Source organism: Canis lupus, chromosome 16 (assembly GCF_011100685.1).
Source record: "Canis lupus familiaris isolate Mischka breed German Shepherd chromosome 16, alternate assembly UU_Cfam_GSD_1.0, whole genome shotgun sequence".
NCBI lineage: Eukaryota > Metazoa > Chordata > Mammalia > Carnivora > Canidae > Canis > Canis lupus.
Genome location: NC_049237.1, coordinates 21,516,216 through 21,538,525, shown reverse-complemented (window position 1 = coordinate 21,538,525; position 22,310 = coordinate 21,516,216). Strand labels below are relative to the sequence as shown.

The following is a 22,310-nucleotide window of genomic DNA, read 5'->3' as shown; positions in this document are numbered from 1 at the left end:
ACCCCGCGTTTACTGTTGCCTCCGGGGACGGGGGCGGAGCGGCGCCCGCAGGATGACGTCACCCACCAGGCCACGCCTCGCCCCGCGTGGTGATCCCCCTGCCCCGGGCCGGGGCCGCGCCCGCGCCCGCCGCCGCCTCGCCCACCCTGCGTGCTGACGTAGCACGCCGCCTGCGGGCGGAAGCGCGGGCGGGCGGTTGCGGCGGCCGGGTCCCCTCAGAGGGGCGCTGGTGCGCGGGCCGAGGCGCGGCGGCCGGGTCGGGACGCGAGCGCTGCGCGATGAGCGGCGCGGGGGACCGCGGCCCCGAGGCCGGCGCTGCCCGGGCCGAGCCCCCGGCAGCGGGGCTGAGCGTGGACGTAGCGGGGCTGCTGGCGCAGCTGGCACGCAGCTTCGCGCTGCTGCTGCCGGTGTACGCGCTCGGCTACCTGGGCCTGAGCTTCAGCTGGGTGCTCTTGGCGCTCGGGCTGCTCGTGTGGTGCCGCAGGAGCCGCGGCCTCAAAGCGACGCGCCTGTGCCGGGCGCTGGCGCTGCTGGAGGACGAGGAGCGCGCCGTGCGCCTGGGGGTGCGCGCCTGCGACCTGCCGGCCTGGGTGAGTGCGCCTGGTGCCCCGGTGCGCCCCGCCCGCCCCCCCCCCAGCCGTGCGGTTGCGGGGACCTGCGGGTGTCCTGAGCGCCGCCAGGCTCCCCGCCCCCGCTGTCTGTCGGGCGTCCCCGCGGCCAGGGCCGCGCCCGCCCCTCCCCCGGGTCCGCAGACCCCCACTCGCATCCCCCGGCCGGCAGCCCGGGCAGGCCCGCTTAGGGGCGGGGGGCGGGGGGCGGGAGGCGGGGGCGGCTGGCCCCGGCTCCAGGCCCCGGCCCCGCTGGCAGTGACTCGCGCCTCTGGAATGTGCCCTGGGAGGCGGCGGCGGGAGGTGCGCCCAGCGTCCGGCCGGGTCCCGCCGCCCCTGCCCCTGCCCCTGCCCAGCCCTGGGACCGTGGGCGCTCGTGGTCCCGGGGAAGGGAGCGGGGGGACGGTCCCCAGAAGGGGGCTGCGAGCCCTTTCACTCTTCCTCTAGGAAGCTCTGGCTCTGTAGGGTGGACGTGACTCCAGCCTGAGCTTCGGAGGAGGGGTCAGAGCTCTTGGGCACTTGCACGGACAGCGAGAGTCTTGTTAATTGATCATTTTCACCCGGGAGCTTGTGTGCACAGTGGATTTCTGCAGCGAGCACAGGCATGCACTGGCTTCCCCCCTTTTTCTGCTCACTCCGAACTCTAAGCGGGAGTTGCTGTGACAGCTTCAGATGCAGGAAATCGTGGTCACTTTACGATCAACGGCGTTCCCCGGAGGCTTGGGGTGACCGTGGCGTGACACGGCCGGCCAGTGAGGCTCGCAGGGGTGGTGGTTTCTTGGCGGAGCAGAGCGCCTGGAGAGGAGCGGCTGTTTCCAGCCCCGAGACCCTCGCGAGGTCGGGCGTGGGGTGTGAGAGCGGGGTCAGCCGGGGGCCAGCCTGCTCGGTACCACCTAGCGGGGCAGGCCACACTTTCTGTTTCCTTCGCGTAAAATCAGCGAGTCACACACACGGTTTGAAGTGAGGCTCGACAGTAGGAGCAGCCTGCTAGGAGAAAGCGAGCATTCCCGTCTTGGCAGTACTGGGACGTTGTTCTGGGGCCCCTGAACTTCAGGGTGCTGTCTTGCTGTGAGTGAGATGTGTCTTCGTGGTGCGTCATTGACAGCGGTGATTCATCGTAGGGTGGACGCTAGGAAGTCCTGAACCAGTGGGTACCCACTTCCTAAGCCGCTCTGGTCGTGTCCATCCCTAAAGTAATTTATGCAGGGTGTGGACAATCGAGGTAGGGTGACTACTCCGAGAAAGAGCATGTACACTTTTGAATTAAGGGGGGCGGCTGGGGCGGGGGGGGAGGCTACCGGGATATGAAACATGGATCTCACTTAACCCTGTGAAAGTTCTATTAGGCCTTGATCCTATAGCTTGTATATAAACCGTGTTGTTACTCATTCTACACTGTTTTCCCGGTCAACAGGGAAAATGCTTGACAAGTGTGGATCGGTGGATGAGGACTGGCCTTTTGTCCAACAGTGTTAATTGGGCCCCGTAAAATTAGACCAGGGGTGAAGGGAATATTATTGAAGAGTTTTTATAGAAATGAAAGAAAAAAAAAAAAGAAATGAACAAGGACGATTTTCCAGTGAGATTTTTATTTGAAATATTAGAACTGGTATGAAGTCTGCCCCTTTCCTACTTTTACGGCTGTCCATAAATGCTGACTGGATGGCTGCACATAATAAGTAGAAACTCAAATCTGGCATATGCAGTACTACTTAACTGTTTTGACAGTTGGTCTTTTATTGCTCTCATACTTTGATGATTAACATTTAAAGCAGCCAGCTTCCTTATTAGGCAGTTGTGTACTCTTAATGTACAAGCTTTTCTTTGGGGAGAGTTCTTTTTCCTGTAGTTATTCTGGGAAGTCCAGGAGAATTTATCTCTAGCCAAAACTGAGTTTGTGTGGGCTAAGAAACGAACAAGAGAAAAGAATACACTTTGGTCTCAAAAAAAAAAAAATACACTTTGGTCTCATATGAAGGAGGACAAATATTTTTTATTCTTAATGTTAATCATTGACTTACACTTTAATAAAATTTGGTGAATACTTGTAAAAAATAGTCACATAGCTATATAAGAAACCACGGTTTACCTCTTTTAAACAGTGGTTGCCACTTTACAGTTAGCTCTTAGAGCAATTATGTGCTTCCAGAAGATGTTAGAGACCTCTTCATGCTGTGAAGGAGATGTGGATGCTGCTTTGGTGGTGTTTTTTTGTTTTTTTTGTTTTTTTACTTATACTGGTGCTTCTGCTCTAATTTAAAAAGGAGGAAGACTGTTGCTCTGAGTTATTTGGTCTAAATGCTTCATGAAGTTAGAACAGAATGCCTCAAGAGTACTAAACATAGAGTAGTAATGTCTGTTTTTTTTAGTTTGAAGTAAAAAATGGATTTAGAGTTAGGATATATGTTAATATATCAACTTGTATGCTCTGGTTTTAATAATACTTGTTTTAGATTAATAGTCTGTATTTCAAGATGGGAAACTATAGAGCTAGTACTGAACTGTAAATAAATTTAGGAATTAGAAATATATGGGATATGTTAAATTAATGTTATATTAAGTATATTTATATACTATAGCTCTCTATCTTGTAGAGAACCAAAGAACCGAAGTATGAAAAACTGAGTAGTAATGTGGTATTCTTGTTAGGCCTAGTGAACCTTTTATCTTTTCTGTAGACTTTCATGATTTCTACACTGATCCCAACATTTAACTTAGAATGATATCACAGATGTTGTGATTATGCTAAAAACCGTTGAATTGTACATTTTAAATGAGCAAATTGCATGGTATGTGCATTATATCAGTAGTGCTATTAAAAAGTGTTATAGATATTGAATTTCTTTTAAAAATAAATGAAAAGGGTAGTTACAATACAAAGTAAGCCACACATATGCCCTTGCTTATGGAATTCCAGCAGAAACTATTACAACTCTTTTTAAATTTCATTAAGCTTTTTATTTAAATTCTAGTGTAGTTAACATATAGTGTTATATTAGTTTCAGGTGTACACTATATTGTAAAACTGCTATAACTTTTAAAAATTATTGTTCCCAGAACACCTGGGTGGCTCAGCAGTTGAGCGTCTACCTTTGGCTCAGGTGTGATCCTGGGGTCCTGTGATCCAGTCCTGCATCAGGCTCCCTGCAGAGAGCCTGCCCCTCCCTCTGCCTAAGTCTGCTTCTCTCTCTGCCTCTTATGAATAACTAAATAAATCTTAAAAAAAATTATTGTTCCAACTTAAATTTCAAGGCGTTTATATTTTAGAGAATGTTTAATGAAAAGTGTGGGCTTATGAATGAAAACTAGCAAAATAAATTTTTTTACCTTAACACTCATGTTACCATAAATATTGGCTAGACAAACAATTTTGATAAATGATGCAGAAATCATGCAGAGATATAGATAGCTTAAATGTGTGTTTTTCTGTGATTATTCTAGACTTTGATTCAAGGTATTGATACATAATTATGTATAAAATTTTAGGGTATAGATTGGTTTTATATTAGATTCATTTTATCATAGCATGATTTTAGAATGTTGTTGAGTCTTTATGGCTTTTAAAATATTTTATTGATTGATTGATATTTATCTATTTACTAGAGACACAGAGAAAGAGGCAGAGACACAGGCAGAGGGAGAACCAGGCTCCCTGCGGGGAGCCCGATGCAAGACTTGATCCCAGGACCCTGGGATCATACCCCGAGCTGAAGGCAGCTCAACCACTGAGCCACCCAGGTGTCCCATATTATTTTATTCTATTTAAATTCAGTTAATTGACATAGTGTATTATCAGCTTCAGATTGTTATGGTCTTTTGTGTTAAGTTACTATCTGTTTTGGTTTCCATGACACAGTGCTACCTCAGATGAATTTTCTTTCTCCATTTAAAGATCTGGGCACCTACTGTATGCAGAAGTAGAAGAGGTCATCCTGCTTTCATGTGTGTGCTGTCTTTCAGATAAACACAAGGCAAGATGTGATGGCCCCAGTGCCCTAGCTGTCAGAACAGAGGATAGGAGGTGTTTAGTGGTGAGGCAGTGCATATAGACAAATTTTGTGGACATTTAAGAATAGAGGAACGTGACATTATACTCTATGGAAACAGCACAATAAAGGTGCAGAAGCAGGAAATCAGGCATATCCTGTGGCGGGAACATCAGAGCTCACCTGGACTGTCCCATCTGGAGGAAGCTGTTTGGAAGGAAGGTGATGAATTGAGGCTCAGGGGTGAGAAGCAGATGTATTCCATCCAGCTGGGGCGCACGTTCTCAGGGCAGCTCTCCCAATTCACAGGGAGCCTGTATTGGGCATAAATATAAATAACTGCTTTTTTAAATTCAGTGTTTTAGCATGGGAGAAAGGGGAGATAGTGATGTATTCAGAATTAAGCTTCTGAAATCAGAAAGTAGAAGCCCCTGTGCAGTGGGAGTGGTGTTCTCTTCTTCTTTTAGCTGCCAAAAAACAAGCCAAGATTATTGCTGGATTGTTGTGCTTTGCCCCAGGAGGTAGCTGAAAGTACCCAGCCACCTTCCCCCAAATAGACCATTCTCTTTTACCCTAATGATCTTATTGTGCTTATACTGAGTCACCTTGTGTTCTTTTGGAGTTGGGTGGGGCACAGTTCTTACATAAACAGTATCAGTGGTTTCTTTTGTGTGGAGTCATTTTTCTATTACACGTGTTTTACTTGAGAGTTTTCTTGTGATCTTTCTCCTGGTTACTGACTTTTCTTCATTTTTCTTAGCTGTTACAAGAGTCTAATTTTTCTTTTAAGGAAACCATTTATTTTTTTATTTGTTCCTGGAGTAGATTACATTTTAAGGAAGTAGTAGTTCAATTTACATGTAGGGATTAGAAATGAGCCTTTATGGATTCATCGAGTTACTCAACCCACATTTATTAGCATTTGCAATGTTCAGGTCTCTTGCTGGGTGATAGAGATGAACATGTGTAAGACAGGCCTTAAAAATTCAAAAATTTACTAGCTGGTAAGAGCACAGATCTGTGTGTAAATCTAGTTTTAGTCATAGTGTGCTTTTGTAGTTCTTTTTTTTTTTAATAAAAGTAATACAAGCTCATTTTTTTTAATCCTGGAAAAAATCTATTAAAAACATCATAATTCCAAACCACCCATAATTGTAGTTTATGGAGAATTACAACAACCTTGAATGGAATTGTTATTGTGATTTTTTTTTCTGTTTGTGATAAACCATACTGAAAATAATTTGTTCAGGAAAATGTGGTTTAGATTTTAAGTTTTTTTTTTTTTTACTTTTAACTATGTATGGAAAAAGGAAAGGCAGGCCTTTCTTAGGTCTTTCTGTTGGTAAAGTGGTATGCTCATTTTCTTAAAAACTCTGCCATTTAGAGCATTTTGTACATTTCCTAAGGTAAATCTGGAGTTTTTTTTTTTTTTTTTAAGATTGTATTTATTTATTCATGAGAGATAGAGGCAGAGACCCAGGCAGAGGGAGAAGCAGGCTCCCCACGGGGAGCCCGATGTGGGACATGATCCCCCAACTCCAGGATCACTCCCTGAGCCAAAGGCAGACGCTCAACCACTGAGCCACCCCGGTGTCCCAAATCTGGAGTATTTAAATCAATGCATTTGATAATTATTTATTTTTTAAAATTTTATTTGAGAGACAGCGTGCGTGCATGCACGCACACGAGCAGGGGGAGGGGCAGAGGGGCTCAATCCCAGGACCCTGGGATCGTGAACCCAGCCAAAGGCCGATGCTTAACTAAGTCACCCAGGCACCCCTAAACCAATCTATTTTAAAACAAAGATTTTATTGGTGAGGATTAAAACTTTATTCTAGGTTTTGTTGAACTAGCTATGCATAGAAGTCCAGTTTTATGCTCTTGCTGTCTTTGCTTTGTGAAAGGCAGTTTTATGATTATTCACAATGGACACCTCTGTGAGCCCACAGTTCAGCACCTGGCGGATTACAGCAGGGTATGCAGACGAAAGTATCAGTGCAAAATAACAGCACATTTTGAATGCACCCGTGTGTCAAGAGCAGTGCTTTGTTTCCTAGTGACTACATATGGGAATTGGCAACAGCCACACCCAACAGCAGATGTGGAAATACTAACCTGACAGTTCACACTGTGCTTTCCTTTTTGTTATTTGCAAGATTGTCATTGAAGTTGAACTTAAAGTTCTTTTCTTTACTCAGTGAAGTTCCTCTTACCTATTTTTAATGAACACACAGTTGTGTTTTTATGTCCCCAAAACATACAATCTTTCTAGTATGAGAAGAAAGCAACCTCATTATAGAACATTTCAAGCTTTGGAGAAGCGTCAAAAGGAAAAAGTCACCTGCATCCTACTAACTAGTGATGACCACTATTAACCTTTTGATGATTTTCTGAACCTTTAATGCATATGGATATGTGTGTGTGTTGTATCTTTCTTCATTGTGCATTATGTTGTGGACATATGTCATTATTCAGAATATGACTTCGGTTATTGCGATATTACCTATTTAATGGGGATGCTGGGTTTTATTTAAATGATGTCTGATAGATTTCAAAAACAAGATTGTTAGATATTATCTGGTGAGAAAGAAAACTAGAGTTTGAGACATATTCAATATTCTGTTCTTTTCAAGTTATAAAATATTTATTTGAGCTATATATCAGATCTGTTCTGGGACACATGAACTATTTCTGAACTCAGGAGAATAGCATGATCATTTTATATAGAGAAAACTCACTTTGGAGGCCCATGTTTCATATGGTGTTGATGTTCAAATGCATAGTCGATTCATCCAGATGCCCTCGTATGTAAATAACCTTGAGAAGGAAAGCATTCCTCTCACGAGGAGTCACAACTTTTCAGTAGCTTATTCTTTGCTGTGTTGGGATATTAGTTTGTTAACAGGAAGAACGTTTTAAACTGAAGTAGCGGCTTCAGGTAGCAGTGTCCTGATGGCTACTGGAAGGTTGCTGAGAAGACTCCCTGGGTTGTCACTAGCCATGTGACCAGTTAATCTGGCAGCCCTTGGTCACTGAGTGGTGTGTGGCACGACCATTCCCACACGTGAGGGCGTCACTACGTGGGCGCATGCTGGAGAAGCAGATTCTGGCCCTGGTAACTGAATCCAGTCCTTTCTTAACTGTGCATGTGGGCAAGTTGGCCACACCTCTTAGACCTTAGGTTCCTCCTCACTAGGTAAGCATTGAAATGAGCTGTGAAATGAACATGGTGTGGCTATGAGGCTGGAATGAGGAAAGGCCCAGGGAAATGCTGGGCCTGGGAGGGCAGTGGCTGCCCAGGGTGCCCTTGAGCTGGTGACTTGAGTGGCTCCTGCTTCCTAGCAGTTGCCCTTGTGTTGCTGCCAGTTTCCTGCTGCCTGAGTCACTTCTCTTACCCACTTCAACTGAAAGGGGGCAGATGAGACCTGGAGTTTCTCTTTGTTTCTGTTTGCTGTGGTTTGTTTGTTTTGTTGCTAAGAGTTTATCTACATTAATGCTTTGTTATTGTTCACACTGGAAAGTACTACTACTAATTTCTCTCTCTTCTCTGTACTTCTCTAAAATGATAGCCAAGGAACCTATGTTATTAATCTGCTTCCCTCCTGGTGTTTCCTTACATGCTACCCTGAGGACATGGTTCTGCTTGAAGCAACTGCCCTGATGCAGTAGATAACCATAGTTGCATTCCAACCGTATCATGTTGTAAAGTTGGTTCATTCTCACACTCATTCCCTTCCTCTTGTGAATAAGTGTTGGTTAATGACTAAAGTGGGGATTTGAAAATCTCCTATTTCTGGGTCAGTTATAGTATCTGTGGAGTCGTTCCCTTCTGTTAGCATCTGAGGGGTGATATGTGTTAGGTTTCCCTAAAATAAGGTAGAACTGTGCAAGATAAACCTGATAATGTGGGAGGAGAACATTGTCCAACTTGTTTCATGCCATAAATACTGCACTGGAGTACATGTTATAAGCTGGTTTTCAGTTACGCTGCTTACATTCTAAGATACCAGCACCAAACTGCTAAAATTATTGATCTGAGCAATACTCTTATTTTCTATTTTCTTAATAAATGTTGCTTTCATATTTACTAAAGCATTTAGTTAAATTTGCTTTGTCCTGTACTTGTGTGTAGAATTAGGAGTTTGAAGACAAGGACTTTTAATATTCATTAGAGCATCTAGCAGAATGCCTTTATATATAATTTACTTGGTAAAACTAGGGAATTTTTAGAATAGTGAACTACTGGTTGCTTGTTTCATTAGGACTTTCTATACCCAGTTTGTACATTGTTACGTAATGTCCATGTTGCCATTATTGTATATGTTTGAGGTGAACTGTCTACTGAGTTAATTTATTATGCTTCTGCTATAAGTATTTAAATGGCTAGCAAATGAATACATGAGATCTGTTAATAGTTTCTAAGTTAATGTCTAAGTACTGGGTTTCTTTTTTTTTTAATATTTATTTATTTATTTATGAGAGACACAGAAGGAGAGAGAGGCAGAGACACAGGCAGAGGGAGAAGCAGGTTCCATGCAGGGAGCCTGATGTGGGACTCGATCCTAGGACTCTAGGATAACGCCCTGGGCCGAAGGCAGGCGATAAACCACTGATCCACCCAGGGATCCAGTACTGGGTTTCTAAAAGCAAAAGCCCAAATGTAACTCAAACCATAATTCAAACCATTGCTTTCTGCTTTCCACCTATATCAAATCTCCCTAGGCTCCCTCTCAAAAGGATGCTGTGATTGTGTTATGGCATACCTGGCTTATCCAGGATAATCTCAACTCAGGATCCCTAGTTTGTCATGTCTTTTTTGCCATATAGGGCAACACTCACAAATTCTAGGGATTAGGATATATATATGTATATCTTTTGGGGGGCCATTACATACGCTACCCTGTGTCTTGGGATACCTGGCAACCAGGATGGCTAAACAATGGTAATTGTGGCTCAGCCATAGTTCATCAGTTCTGAAAGATACTCCCAACCCCACCCCCCACTTCCTATCTGTGGACTCATCTCATAACCATGTGTCATTGTTGAGTTCAGCATGCTCTTTCCTTCTTAGGGCATAGAAAATAATGTCTGTTTTATAATTGATCTCGTCTTGGATGCAACACTATGGCTATTCCTGTTCTCACTGTGGCTGAGAATTATGTGTGGTCTTGAAGAGATGGTATAAGTAGAAACAAATGGGAGAAAGAGCTGAGCCTTTGGAAAAAGGGTGGCCTACAAGTGACAGTGCTTTTGCATTGTAGATGACGAGACAAGCACAAGAAGCAGGGCCTTGCACTGTGTCAGTGTAGACATTAGGGAAGCATCAAAACATTTAAAAGAGTGGTGTGTCTCAAGTTTAAAAGGGGCCTGTACAGGGTGATGTATGAAAGTGTTAAATTACTATATTGTACCCCTGAAGCTAATAGGACACTGCATGTTAACAATTGGAATTAAAAACTTTTTTTAAAAAACACTTTTTAAAGCAATTAAAAATACTTTAAAAAAACAAAAAATTAAAAGGGCATGTGTAACAAGATACATTTTGGAGTGATATCCAGACAGACCGAGAGGACAAAGACTGCGGTTGGTCTGAGCATGAGGAAGGAAGGAGTGCCTGAATCTCAATGGAATCACATTGAGAAGAAAGGAAGAAGAGGCGATGGAAAAGTGAAAGATGACTCCAGGTTACTTGCCTGAGCTCCTGGGAGAGGAGAGGATGTTGCCATTATGCCAAGAAGGATATATAGGAGCAGCAGTTTGGAGGCCTAGGGCTAGGGACAGGAGATTATTAATTTTGTTTTATAAACATGTCAGGTGTAAGAAGCCTAGGGGAATTTCAAGAGGTATTATCCAAACATCAATGAGAAGTAGATGAGATCAAAGAGACACATATCAGCATGTGTTCAGCTCACAGGCGATGGGTGGCTGAAGTCATGCTTGAAGAGGGAGATGGAGGAAGCACATGTAGATAGCATAACAGGAGCTGATGGCCTGGGGCACACCCTTGGTGATTCTGGAGGAACTCAGAATGGGAAGGTAAAGAACACGGTTAATGCATTTAGTGCTTATACTGTGTGCTTATCTAATGCTCTATGTAGAACTCATTTAACCCCCACAGACCTGTTACCCTCATTTTACAGATGAGAAACTGACACCATGCTAACTCTTGAGAGGTACTGTGACTTGCCTTTGGTCCCAGAATCTGAAGTGACAGGGACAGAATATGAACTGGTACCTTTGCTAGCTGTTGCTCCATTGTTTTTCTGCTCTCCACTTTCTCTTGATAATAGTGAAGAAGATACTGGGGATTAGACATTGTCTTATCTAGTCATTTTGATAATTTCCACTTTTCAGAGGAGGAAGCTAAGGCCTTAGGAATTCAGCAGTTACCCACAGTCACACAAGTACCAGAGTGATGCTGGGCTACGAGGTCAAGTGTCCCTGCCTGCCATACCCTTTCCACTGCTCTCAGGGCCCAGAGAGCTGGGCCCAGGCACCTGCAAGGGTGAAGGTGGCCTTGCTGCCAGTAGAGCACACTAGCACACTCTCATGGCCTGTCTCAGGAGCAGATTGGACATTCAGTTTATATAGCATTTTTATTTTTATTTTTATTTTTATTTTATTTTATTTATTTATTTATTTATTTATTTATTTATTTATTTATTTATTTATTTATTTATTTATTTAATTCAGGATAGACATAGAGAGGGAAAGGCAGAGACACAGGCAGAGGGAGAAGCAGGCTCCTCAAAGGGAGCCCGATGTAGGACTCAATCCTGGGTCCCCAGGATCATGCCCTGGGCTGAAGGTGGCGCTAAACCACTGCGCCACCCTGGCTGCACAACATTAACATATTTAATTATTACGTTAGGGGTAACAAGTGGACAAGGGTATATATTTCAAATGTTTTTGATCTATGCAAGTATTCGGGACAAATAATAGAAACATTCTTCGTGGTCTTTGTTTCCTCCTTACATTTCCAAGTTTTTGTATGGGATCATTTTCTCCTGACTATAGAACTCACTTTCATATTTTTTTTAGTGCAGGTCAGCCAGCAGTGACTTTTCTGTTTGTGTTTGTTTACAGAAAAAAATGAGCAAATAATACAGAGTTCTCATATTCCAACCTATATACAATTTTTTTTTGAGATTTTATTTATTCATAGAGATGCAGAGAGAGAGAGAGAGAGAGGCAGAGGGAGAAGCAGGCTCCATGCAGAGAACCTGACGTGGGACTCCATCCAGGGTTTCCAGATCACGCCTTGGGCTGCAGGCGGCCCTAAACCGCTGCGCCACCGCCACCGGGGCTGCCCCATACAATTTCTTATATTAACATATTGCATTAGTGCCGTGTATTTGTTGCAATTATTGAAGCTGTTGATTCTTTTAGCTAAAGTCCACAGTTTACACTAGGAGTCTCATTTATTTTTTTAAATTAATTTATTTAGAGAGAGCATGCACACATGAGTGGGTAGGAGGAGCAGAGGGAGAGGGATCAGCTGACTCCCCCTGAGGGCAGAGCCCCATGCGAGACTCAGTCCCAGTTCCTTGAGATCACCACCCCAGTCGAAAGCAAGGGTTGACACTCAACCTACTAAACCACCCAGGCGCACCAAGAATCTCTCCTTATTTTGTAGAATAGTATCATTGCCCTAAAAAATCCCTCTATTCCCACCCTCTTCCAAGCTCCTGCGTGGTTATTGGTCTTTTTACTGTCCATAGAGTTACCTTCTTCAGAATGTCAGGTAGTTGGAATTACGTAGTCTGTGGTTATCTTTATTGCAAAAATATTTCAATAACAAAATTAACTTTTAAAACATGTGCAGTTCGGTGTCATTTAGTACCTTCACAGTGTTGTGCAACTATCACCTCTGTCTGGTTCCAAAACATTTTCATCACCCCAAAAGAAACCCTGTGCCCATTAGCAGTCCCTTCCCATTTCGCCCTCCCCCTACCCCAGCAGCTGCTGATCTACTTTCTGTCTCGTGATTTTCCTATTCTGAATATTTCCTGTAAATGGAATTATACAATATATGACCTTTTGTGTCTGCTTTATTTCATTTAGCATTATATTTTCAAGATTTTATCCTAGAGTATACACCATTTCTTTTTATGGTGAATAAAACTCCATTATATGGATATACCACAATCTGTTTATCATTTGTTTATCATTCCATCCATTGATGACCATTTGGGTTGTTGCTTTCTTTTGGCCATTGTGAATTGTGCTGTGAACATATGTGGACAAATTTTTATTTGAATACCTGTTTTCAATTTTGGGGGGCGGTATATACCTAGAAGTGGAATTGCTGGGTTTGACTTTTTGAGGACCTGCCAAACTGTTCTCCACAATAGTGGGGCTATTTTACATTCTAACCAACAATGCGAAAAAGTTTCAAATCCTCTACATGCCTGGCAACGCTTGCTATTTTTTAAACTATTTATTCGACTTTAAAAAAAAAAAGATTTATTTATTTATTTATGAGAGAGAGAGAGAGAGAGAGAGAGAGGCAGAGACACAGGAGGAAGGAGAAGCAGGCTTCATGCCAGGAGCCTGACGTGGGACTCGATCCCAGGACTCCAGGATCGCGCCCTGGGCCAAAGGCAGGCGCGCCAAACCACTGAACCACCCAGGGATCCCCTATTTATTCAACTTTTAACCAATGGGCACTTACAAAACTTTTTTTCTTTTTAGTAATCTCTGTGCCCAACGTGAAGCTCAAATTCAAGACTCCAAGATAAAGAGTCACTTGCTCTACTGAGCCAGCCAAGTGCTCTGAACACTTGTCATTTCATTTTTTGTCTTTTTGATTATAGCTATCCTGGTAGATGGGAAGTGGTATCTCATTGTGAGTTTATTTGCATTTACATAATAAGAAATACCACCTTTATGTGATAATGTGCATTTCTTCCCAACTCCACTTTTTTTTTTTTTTTTTTTTTTTTAAGGGAAAGCACTTAACTCCACATTTAATGAGTTTTTTGGGGTAGTTTTAAAATTGGCTATGTTGAGAATATTTACATACTAGAGTCGGCAATCTCAGAACTGGTCGTAAATGTGTAACAGCATATCACTGCTCTGAATGATGTTCCCCTCTTCCAGACAGGGCTCACCTGTCCTTTAAAGGCAGAATGGGAACAGGTCACCTTAATCTAATAAGGTTCTGAGTTAGGCCTAGGGCAAGTTGCAGGGAAAAGCTCTATCTCGTCTGATCTCATCCATTTTCAGGCATAGCTCCCCAAATGTTGTAACTAGAGACATGCTGTGTTGACTAAGTCCCTCTTCATTCAATCTTAGGGTCCACATTATGCTTTCTCAGTATAAGGAACCTGCCAAAAGCTCTGTTTTGCTTGTTAGAGGCTAGTTCCTGGTACTGAGTAGTTTAAGAATTTGGCAAACACCTCAAGGGTAAAACTATAAGAGTAAGTTCACTTCCCTCTGCCAAGGATCTTGGACCTGGGGTCCTCTTGCTCAGCTGACCCCACCCAACTCCCTATTCTTGACTCTGGTCTTGTGGGATTTCCATTACTCTGGCTTCTCTGCTTCTTAGGCATGTTCTCAACCTTTTAGACCACACCCCTGGGGGAAGACAGCCTTGGAATGTCAACTCACCACTGTAGTGCCTTCTCCCCTGCATTTTAGCCCCTCTGGCCCTTCTTGCTTTGGCAGATTTCCAGTGTCTTCAAGTGCATATATGCATATGTGAGAATGTGAACATGTGTGCTGAGTGTGTTTTCATCTGGCTTCTCTCATTGGTCTGCTGCAAGGTACTCCTATCCTCATAGCTTGAAGCCAGTGTTATTTTTAGGGAAAAGTGGTTTTGTGAACTCCTAGTATATTGCCCTGTGAAAATTAGAAAAAAAAAGTATTTTGTTGACTGTGTGATTTGGAAGTGGGATGGGAAGATAGATTCAGGAGAAAGGGATTAGGGGTCAAGTTTTTTTATTTTTATTTTTAAGATTTTATCTATTCATGAGAGAGAGAGAGAGAGAAAGAGACAGAGACACAGAGAGAGAGGGGGGCAGAAAGATAGGCAGAGGGAGAAGCAGGCTCCCTACAGGGAGCCCAGTGTGGGACTCAATCCCAGGACCCCAGGATCACGCCCTGAGCTGAAGGCAGACACTCAACTGCTGAGCCACTCAGGCATCCCATAGGTGTCAAGTTTTATTCATATAATTTTATTTCAAAATGTTTTCCTGGGTAAATATTTTACATTTATGTGGGTTTCATGGTACTTTTCCCCTCAGCTTTTTATTTAAATTCCAGTTAACATAAAGTGTAATATTAGTATCAGGTGTAGAATTTAGTGATTTGTCACTTACATATAACACCCAGTGCTCATTACAACCAGTGCCCTCCTTAATCCCCATCACCTATTTAACACATCCCCCCAATGACTTCCCCTCCAGTAACAGTTCTCTATAGTTCAGCTGTTTTCTTGGTTTTCCTCTCTTCCCCTTACCCTACATTGTGTTCATTTGTTTTGTTTCTTAAATTCCACACAAGAGTGAAATCATATGGTTTTGTCTTTCTCTGAATGACTTAACTCACTTAGCATAATATCCTCTAGTTCCATCCATGTCGTTGCAAGTAGCAAGGTTTCATCCTTTTTTTATGGCTGAATGACATTCCATTGTATATGTTGAGCATCTTTTCATGTGTCTGTTGGTCATCTGGATGTCTTCTATAGAAAAATGTTCATGTCTTCTCATTTTTAAGCTGGATTGTTTGTTTCTTGGGTGTTGATTCTTCTAAGTCCTTTATATACCTTGGGTACTACAGGGTACTTTCTAAAAAATTTTTAAGTAGGCTCCATGCCCAGTGTGGGGCTTGAACCCGTGACCCTGAGATCAAAAGTCACACGCTGTACCAACTGAGCCAGCCAGCCATTTCAATTTTTAATTGAAATTTAAAATTTATTTATATATTTACTTACTTATTTTAAATATTTTATTTATTTATTAATGAGAGAGAGAGAGAGAGAGAGAGAGAGGGGCAGAGACACAGGCAGAGGGAGAAGCAGGCTCCATGCAGGAAGCCTGATGTGTGACTCCATCCCCGGACCCTGGGATCATTCCCTGAGCCAAAGGCAGATGCTCAACCCACCCTGCCACCCAGGCGTCCCTAAAATTTCATTTTTAAATGAAAATACTGTTAGCACTAGGTGTGAGACAACCTGTAAATTTTAAACGGTAGAGCTTGAAGTAAACAGATAGAGAAAAATCCAGTTTGGGCTTCACTTATTTTACCTGTGAAATGGTACCTGACAAGTTTGGTAAACTTGGGAAATACCTGTCAAACATGACCATTGAGTGAATTTATGTTTTCATGGGTCACAAGCACTGTTTCATTTATTTTATACTTTATAGTTTCAGGAGGAGGACAGGCTGAAGACACTGGTAATGTGAATTATAAGTAGAGGAGAAAAATGGATTTTTAAACCTTGACATGTGTCCCATTTGTATATAAGGAGGGGAGGGAAATCTGGCTGCCCTACAGAATAGTTTGGCTAGCACTGCCTCAGGGGAGCTTGCCTGGTGTATGCTCTGGATGTGGAGTCAGGGTCAGAGTCCAGACCTCCATGGACCCCAGCTCAGTGGCTCTTGGCCAACATCAACCTAATGGGGCTCAGATCTTTCATCTGCAAAGTGGTGAGGAAGTGCATTGGTTGCTCTCTCAGGTCCATGCACCCTCTTAAAAATAAAAATGTACCAGGAGCAAAGGATGGGAGTGGAAGAGTAAAGGGGTGAGGTGATGAAGGAGTTGGGGTTGAGGAAGGGAAAGAGTAGGTTGTGCTGGGTAAGTATAACCATTGGTTGTTAAATATACAGCCTATGATGCAGTAAAACAATTTATTCATGTATCATTATGGCCTCACCAAATAGCTCTGACATGTATACAAGTTTGTAACTTCAGAAACAAGTTAGGACCATAGTGGCATGACTGTGTTCCTGCTTCACTAACGGTTAGGCCAGGCACCTAGTAAGGGCACATAGATCACTGATATGTCCTTGTTTGTTGGCTTATCCACTGACAAGGAACCTTCCATCAGGCTACTGTCTCTAGGCCTCTGGAATTACATATTTGGTTCTGATATTATTTGGGGAAATATCAGAATAAAATATATGAAGTATGGTAACACTGTATATTCCAGGGAATAGAATATTCATTTCCTTTTTATTTTTTAACAGCTGTATTAGAGATATAATCCACATACCATACAGTTCAGCCACTTAAAATATACCATTCATGGTTTTTCCATGATTGTGGAGCTAAAATCACCAGTGTCTGATTTCCATGATTGTGGAGCTAAAATCACCAGTGTCTGATTTCCATGATTGTGGAGCTAAAATCACCAGTGTCTGATTTTAGGATGATTTCGTCCTCTGTTAAACTCCACACCCACAGGGCACCCAGGGGGCTCAGGTCATGATCCCAGGATCCTGGGGTTGAGCCCCACGTCTGGCTTCCTGCTCAGTGGGGAGCCTGCTTCTCCCTCTACACCCCCCCCTCATGTTCTCTCGCTCTCTCTCAAATAAATAAACATCAGCAAATCCATGCCCACTAACGCTCATTCCCCGTTCCCTCCATGTTTCTCACACTAGCCCTAGGCCACTACTGATCCATTTTCTGTCTCTATAGACTTACTTGTTCTGGGCAGCCTGAGTAAAGAGTCAGTACGTGGTTTTTGTGACTTTGACTACCTGTGTGATAGAGAGGTAGATAGATGATAGAAAATGAGAGGTGATAGGTGGTTGATAGAGAAGTGGTAGATATTATACCCACTTCCTGATTTTGAGGGTGCTCTGCAGTTGTAGAAGATCCACTCATTGTGGAAACTGGGAAAGTGCACACAGGGCCTTATGGTGCTTTTTGCAATGCCTGTAATTATTTCAGAAGAAAAGAATGGGGTGCGTAGGGGGCTCATTCGGTGAAGCATCTGCCTTCGGTTCAGGTCATGATCTTAGGGTCCTGGGATCAAGCCCCACATCGGGCTCCCTGTTTAGCAGGGAGGCTGCTTCTCCCTCTCCTTCTGCCTCTCATGCTGGAGCTTGCATGCTCTCTTTCTCTCTCCCAAATAAGTAAACTAAATCTTTTTTTAAAAAGGTAGAGATTATTGAAGATGCTCTTGGGATCTAGTTATTGTTTCTGCGTATAGTTACACATATAGAGTGAATAAACAGCGATCTTATCATTTCTGTATGTAATGATGCACATATAGTGAATAAACTAGTGGGTTTTCTGGGGAGAATTGGAGAGAGCCCAGGATTTGATCAAGAAATATACATTTTTGTGATTATTTTCTCCAAGATTTCCATCATTAAGTCTCTTATATGGAAAAGAGACTGATAGAGTAAGCCTGTCTTGTTTCTCCCTGGGAAATCCTGTAACATCAAAATGGAAGGTGTGGGTTTTTTGGGTCTTGTTTTTTGTTTTTAGGTGTTTCTGTCACAGTTGATGACAGGCATAATGGGAGGTGTATCAGAATCTTGGTTTCAAACATCTAGTAAAAATGATATTTAGGAAAAAAGTCCTAATGTTTTCAGGTGCCTTATTATTTATTGTTCTTCATTGCATACCAGTAAGGAATAAAAAGAGAGAACAAGTAGATTTTGGGTTTGTAAATATCTTTGACTTCATTTTTATTTTTTTAAATTTCATTTTTATAATGCTTCAAATATATAGTTTGTGTGAGAGAATAAAATTAAGCTCTTAGAAATATGTAAACCTGTTTCTTAAAAATGAAAAATTCATAGTAAAATTTCAAACATGTAATGACTTCTGAGTCCATGTAGATGTTTGGTATTCCTGTCAGTTCCATACTCCAGGGGATTTTATTTTATTTATTATTTTTTTTAATAATAAATTTATTTTTTATTGGTGTTCATTCAATTTGCCAACATACAGAATAACACCCAATGCTCATCCCATCAAGTGCCCCCCTCAGTGCCTGTCACCCATTCACCCCCACTCCCCGCCCTCCTCCCCTTCCACCACCCCTAGTTCGTTTCCCAGAGTTAGGAGTCTCTCATGTTCTGTCTCCCTTTCTGATATTTCCTACCCATTTCTTCTCCCTTCCCTTCTATTCCCTTTCACTATTATTTATATTCCCCAAATGAATGAGAACATATAATGTTTGTCCTTCTCCGATTGACTTATTTCACTCAGCATAATACCCTCCAGTTCCATCCACGTTGAAGCAAATGGTGGGTATTTGTCGTTTCTAATGGCTGAGTAATATTCCATTGTATACATAGACCACATCTTCTTTATCCATTCATCTGTCGATGGACACCGAGGCTCCTTCCACAGTTTGGCTATTGTGGACGTTGCTGCTAGAAACATCAGGGGTGCAGGTGTCCCGGCGTTTCATTGCATCTGAATCTTTGGGGTAAATCCCCAACAGCGCAATTGCTGGGTCGTAGGGCAGGTCTATTTTTAACTCTTTGAGGAACCTCCACACAGTTTTCCAGAGTGGCTGCACCAGTTCACATTCCCACCAACAGTGTAAGAGGGTTCCCTTTTCTCCACATCCTCTCCAACATTTGTGGTTTCCTGCCTTGTTAATTTGCCCCATTCTCACTGGTGTGAGGTGGTATCTCATTGTGGTTTTGATTTGTATTTCCCTGATGGCCAGTGATGCAGAGCATTTTCTCATGTGCGTGTTGGCCATGTCTATGTCTTCCTCTGTGAGATTTCTGTTCATGTCTTTTGCCCATTTCATGATTGGATTGTTTGTTTCTTTGGTGTTGAGTTTAATAAGTTCTTTATAGATATTGGATCCTAGCCCTTTATCTGATAGGTTATTTGCAAATATCTTCTTCCATTCTGTAGGTTGTCTTTTATTTATTTATTTTTTATTTTTTATTTTTTAAATTTATTTATTCATGATAGAGAGAGAGAGAGGCAGAGACACAGGCAGAGGGAGAAGCAGGCTCCATGCACCGGGAGCCCGATGTGGGATTCGATCCCGGGTCTTCAGGATCGCGCCCTGGGCCAAAGGCAGGCGCCAAACCGCTGTGCCACCCAGGGATCCCTGTAGGTTGTCTTTTAGTTTTGTTGTCTGTATCCTTTGCTGTGCAAAAGCTTCTTATCTTGATGAAGTCCCAATAGTTCATTTTTGCTTTTGTTTCTTTTGCCTTCGTGGATGTATCTTGCAAGAAGTTGCTGTGGCCAAGTTCAAAAAGGGTGTTGCCTGTGTTCTCCTCTAGGATTTTGATGGAATCTTGTCTCACATTTAGATCTTTCATCCATTTTGAGTTTATCTTTGTGTATGGTGAAAGAGAGTGGTCTAGTTTCGTTCTTCTGCATGTGGATGTCCAATTTCCCCAGCACCATTTACTGAAGAGACTGTCTTTTTTCCAGTGGATAGTCTTTCCTCCTTTATCGAATATTAGTTGACCATAAAGTTGAGGGTCCACTTCTGGGTTCTCTATTCTGTTCCATTGATCTATGTGTCTGTTTTTGTGCCAGTACCACACTGTCTTGATGACCACAGCTTTGTAGTACAACCTGAAATCTGGCATTGTGATGCCCCCAGCTATGGTTTTCTTTTTTAAAATTCCCCTGGCTATTCGGGGACCCAGTCTCCTATAGTAGTAGTAGCTACTGCTGCTCTTCCTTCAATAGTAGAACAAAGCTGGATTGATTCCGTGTGGTATATAGAACATGTGCAGTTAAGTCAGTGCTATGATTACGTATGTATCTTCTGGTCCGTTTCAGTCAAAACATAAGCATATAAATTTGAATAGTAGCATTTGATTTGAATTTAAGACCAAAAACAACCAGATTGTCTTAAATGTGTTAGTGAAGGAGATGAGAAGACATGTTTCCTATTCTTAGACTCATTTTAGTTTGTAAAATTGATGTAATTTATGCCAGAACCTCAATTCTAAATCAAGATTATCACATAATCTGTTTGACTTTTCTTTAACAGTTGCAGAAAGAATGTCTAAATGACTTTAGAATTTTGTTAAATTATGCTTCTAGCCCTTGAAAAATATCCATGGATCTGCATCTGTATGTAAGGCATTAAATAAATCTCTTGACATTAGTATTTTGATAAAGGGTATCTAATTGTTGTCTGGGTAGAATTTATGAAGTGCCCCTGTTTTGACTCTGCCATTGAATATTAGCCCTGGCTTAAATTCTCCCATGCATGCACTGAAACTTATGCCCCTCTCATCCTTCAAAAATAAATGGATGAACAAATAGTTCATCTAACCAGGGCAAATAATGCTATGTGAAATTACAGAAGGTAAAATTTCTCTAATGTATATATTAGTGAATTAGAAATAAGAATTGGTTTTCAAATGATTTAGACAGCTTGGTTAGTTATAAAAGATGTGCTGGGATAAACTTAGCTTTTTAGTTTGGTTTTACTTTTTCCTGATTTACAAATATAGGTAGTGATCATTCATATAATAACAATAGTAATGCATTATTGTAGATAAACATGCTTTAAGCAAACATTTATGTATGTTAATACTTCCCCTCTCTGCCATTGCTTGAGCCAGAAGAGTGTCAAGATCATGGAGCTGAGGTGTGGTCCATACTTGTGGCTCTCCATTGGGGTTTCAACCAGACTTCCTTTGTCAGCAGCTAGTTCTTATTTCAAACTGTTAAGAGTTTAAGACCACAGAAGAAAGCAACAAATTTACTCCATTAGGTATGTGGTGAGCATAATAAAAAAGTGATTACGTTACTGCCTTTGCTCTAAGGTAAACACTGCAGGAATATTAGTGCTTCTCAGATTCCCTGGTGAAATTTCTTGTTAATGTAAAAAGCACCAAGGAGAGAATTTTAAAAATGTTTCCTGGTGGGAAAAGGCCCTTAAACAAAGGTGGATTTTCCAGCATGGCCATTGTATTTTAATGTCTTTGTGCAATATTATTCCTTCTAGTGTATGAAATCACACTGTTACACAGTAGTCCAAATCCACGTGAAGTGGACCCAAACTACTGAGAAAGGTACAACTGTTTGGACTTTGAGAAAGGTTAATTGCCTTCTTTACTGCGTGAATTAGTTGGTTGCCTCCCTTTTATGTAGACAAGGAATAAGTAAACCCAGTTATTTTGTAGTTTCTTTTTACCATCTAAATGACTAATTTGACCACTGTTAATATTTCATTACAGGATTGTTAGGTTTTGAGAGAAACATTCCTCTCTCATGCTTTTAACCTTGAATATTTTCTTTGTAGAGGTGCTTTTAGGATAAAGCACCCCAGTATCTTAGAGAAAATTATTGTATTAAGATTTCTTGACTCCAGTTTTTAGAATTTGCATCTGTATGGAGCCTCTGGGGAAGGTGGGAGCAGGGCAGATTGTGAGGAAAGATAGAGGTAGTTTACAATAACCCTTCTGGGAAATAGGTAAAGAAGTTCAATATAAAAAGATCGGAGGGCACAAATTTATGTTGGTACCAGTTTCACTGGAGTCATTTTCTCTGGTATGTTCAACAGCCAATCTGTCAGAATGCTCGGAGCTCCTCACTGATATGTTTACCAAGAGGTAACATGTACACTGGAAGATACTGATGACTTACAGTTTAAAATTTTTGAAATCCTTTCATTTGGAAATTTGTCCAGTGTTAGTACTTAATACTTTTTCTAATGCCTTTTTTTTTTTTAAGATTTATTTATTTATTCATGAGAGACACAGACTGAGAGAGAGAGGCAGAGGGAGAAGCAGCAGACTCCTCACAGGAAGCCCAATGT

General features: G+C 42.0%; 1 protein-coding gene across 1 annotated transcript in view; it reads left to right on the top strand.

Annotated features, from left to right (window-relative positions):
* The first annotated feature begins 278 nt into the window (after positions 1 to 278).
* The window catches only part of ESYT2 (extended synaptotagmin 2), an 82,155-nt gene continuing 60,123 nt past the window's right edge, over positions 279 to 22,310 (top strand). The window contains exon 1 of the mRNA XM_038559190.1: positions 279 to 590. Coding sequence (XP_038415118.1) covers positions 279 to 590 — 312 coding nt within the window. The remainder of the gene's footprint in view (positions 591 to 22,310) is intronic.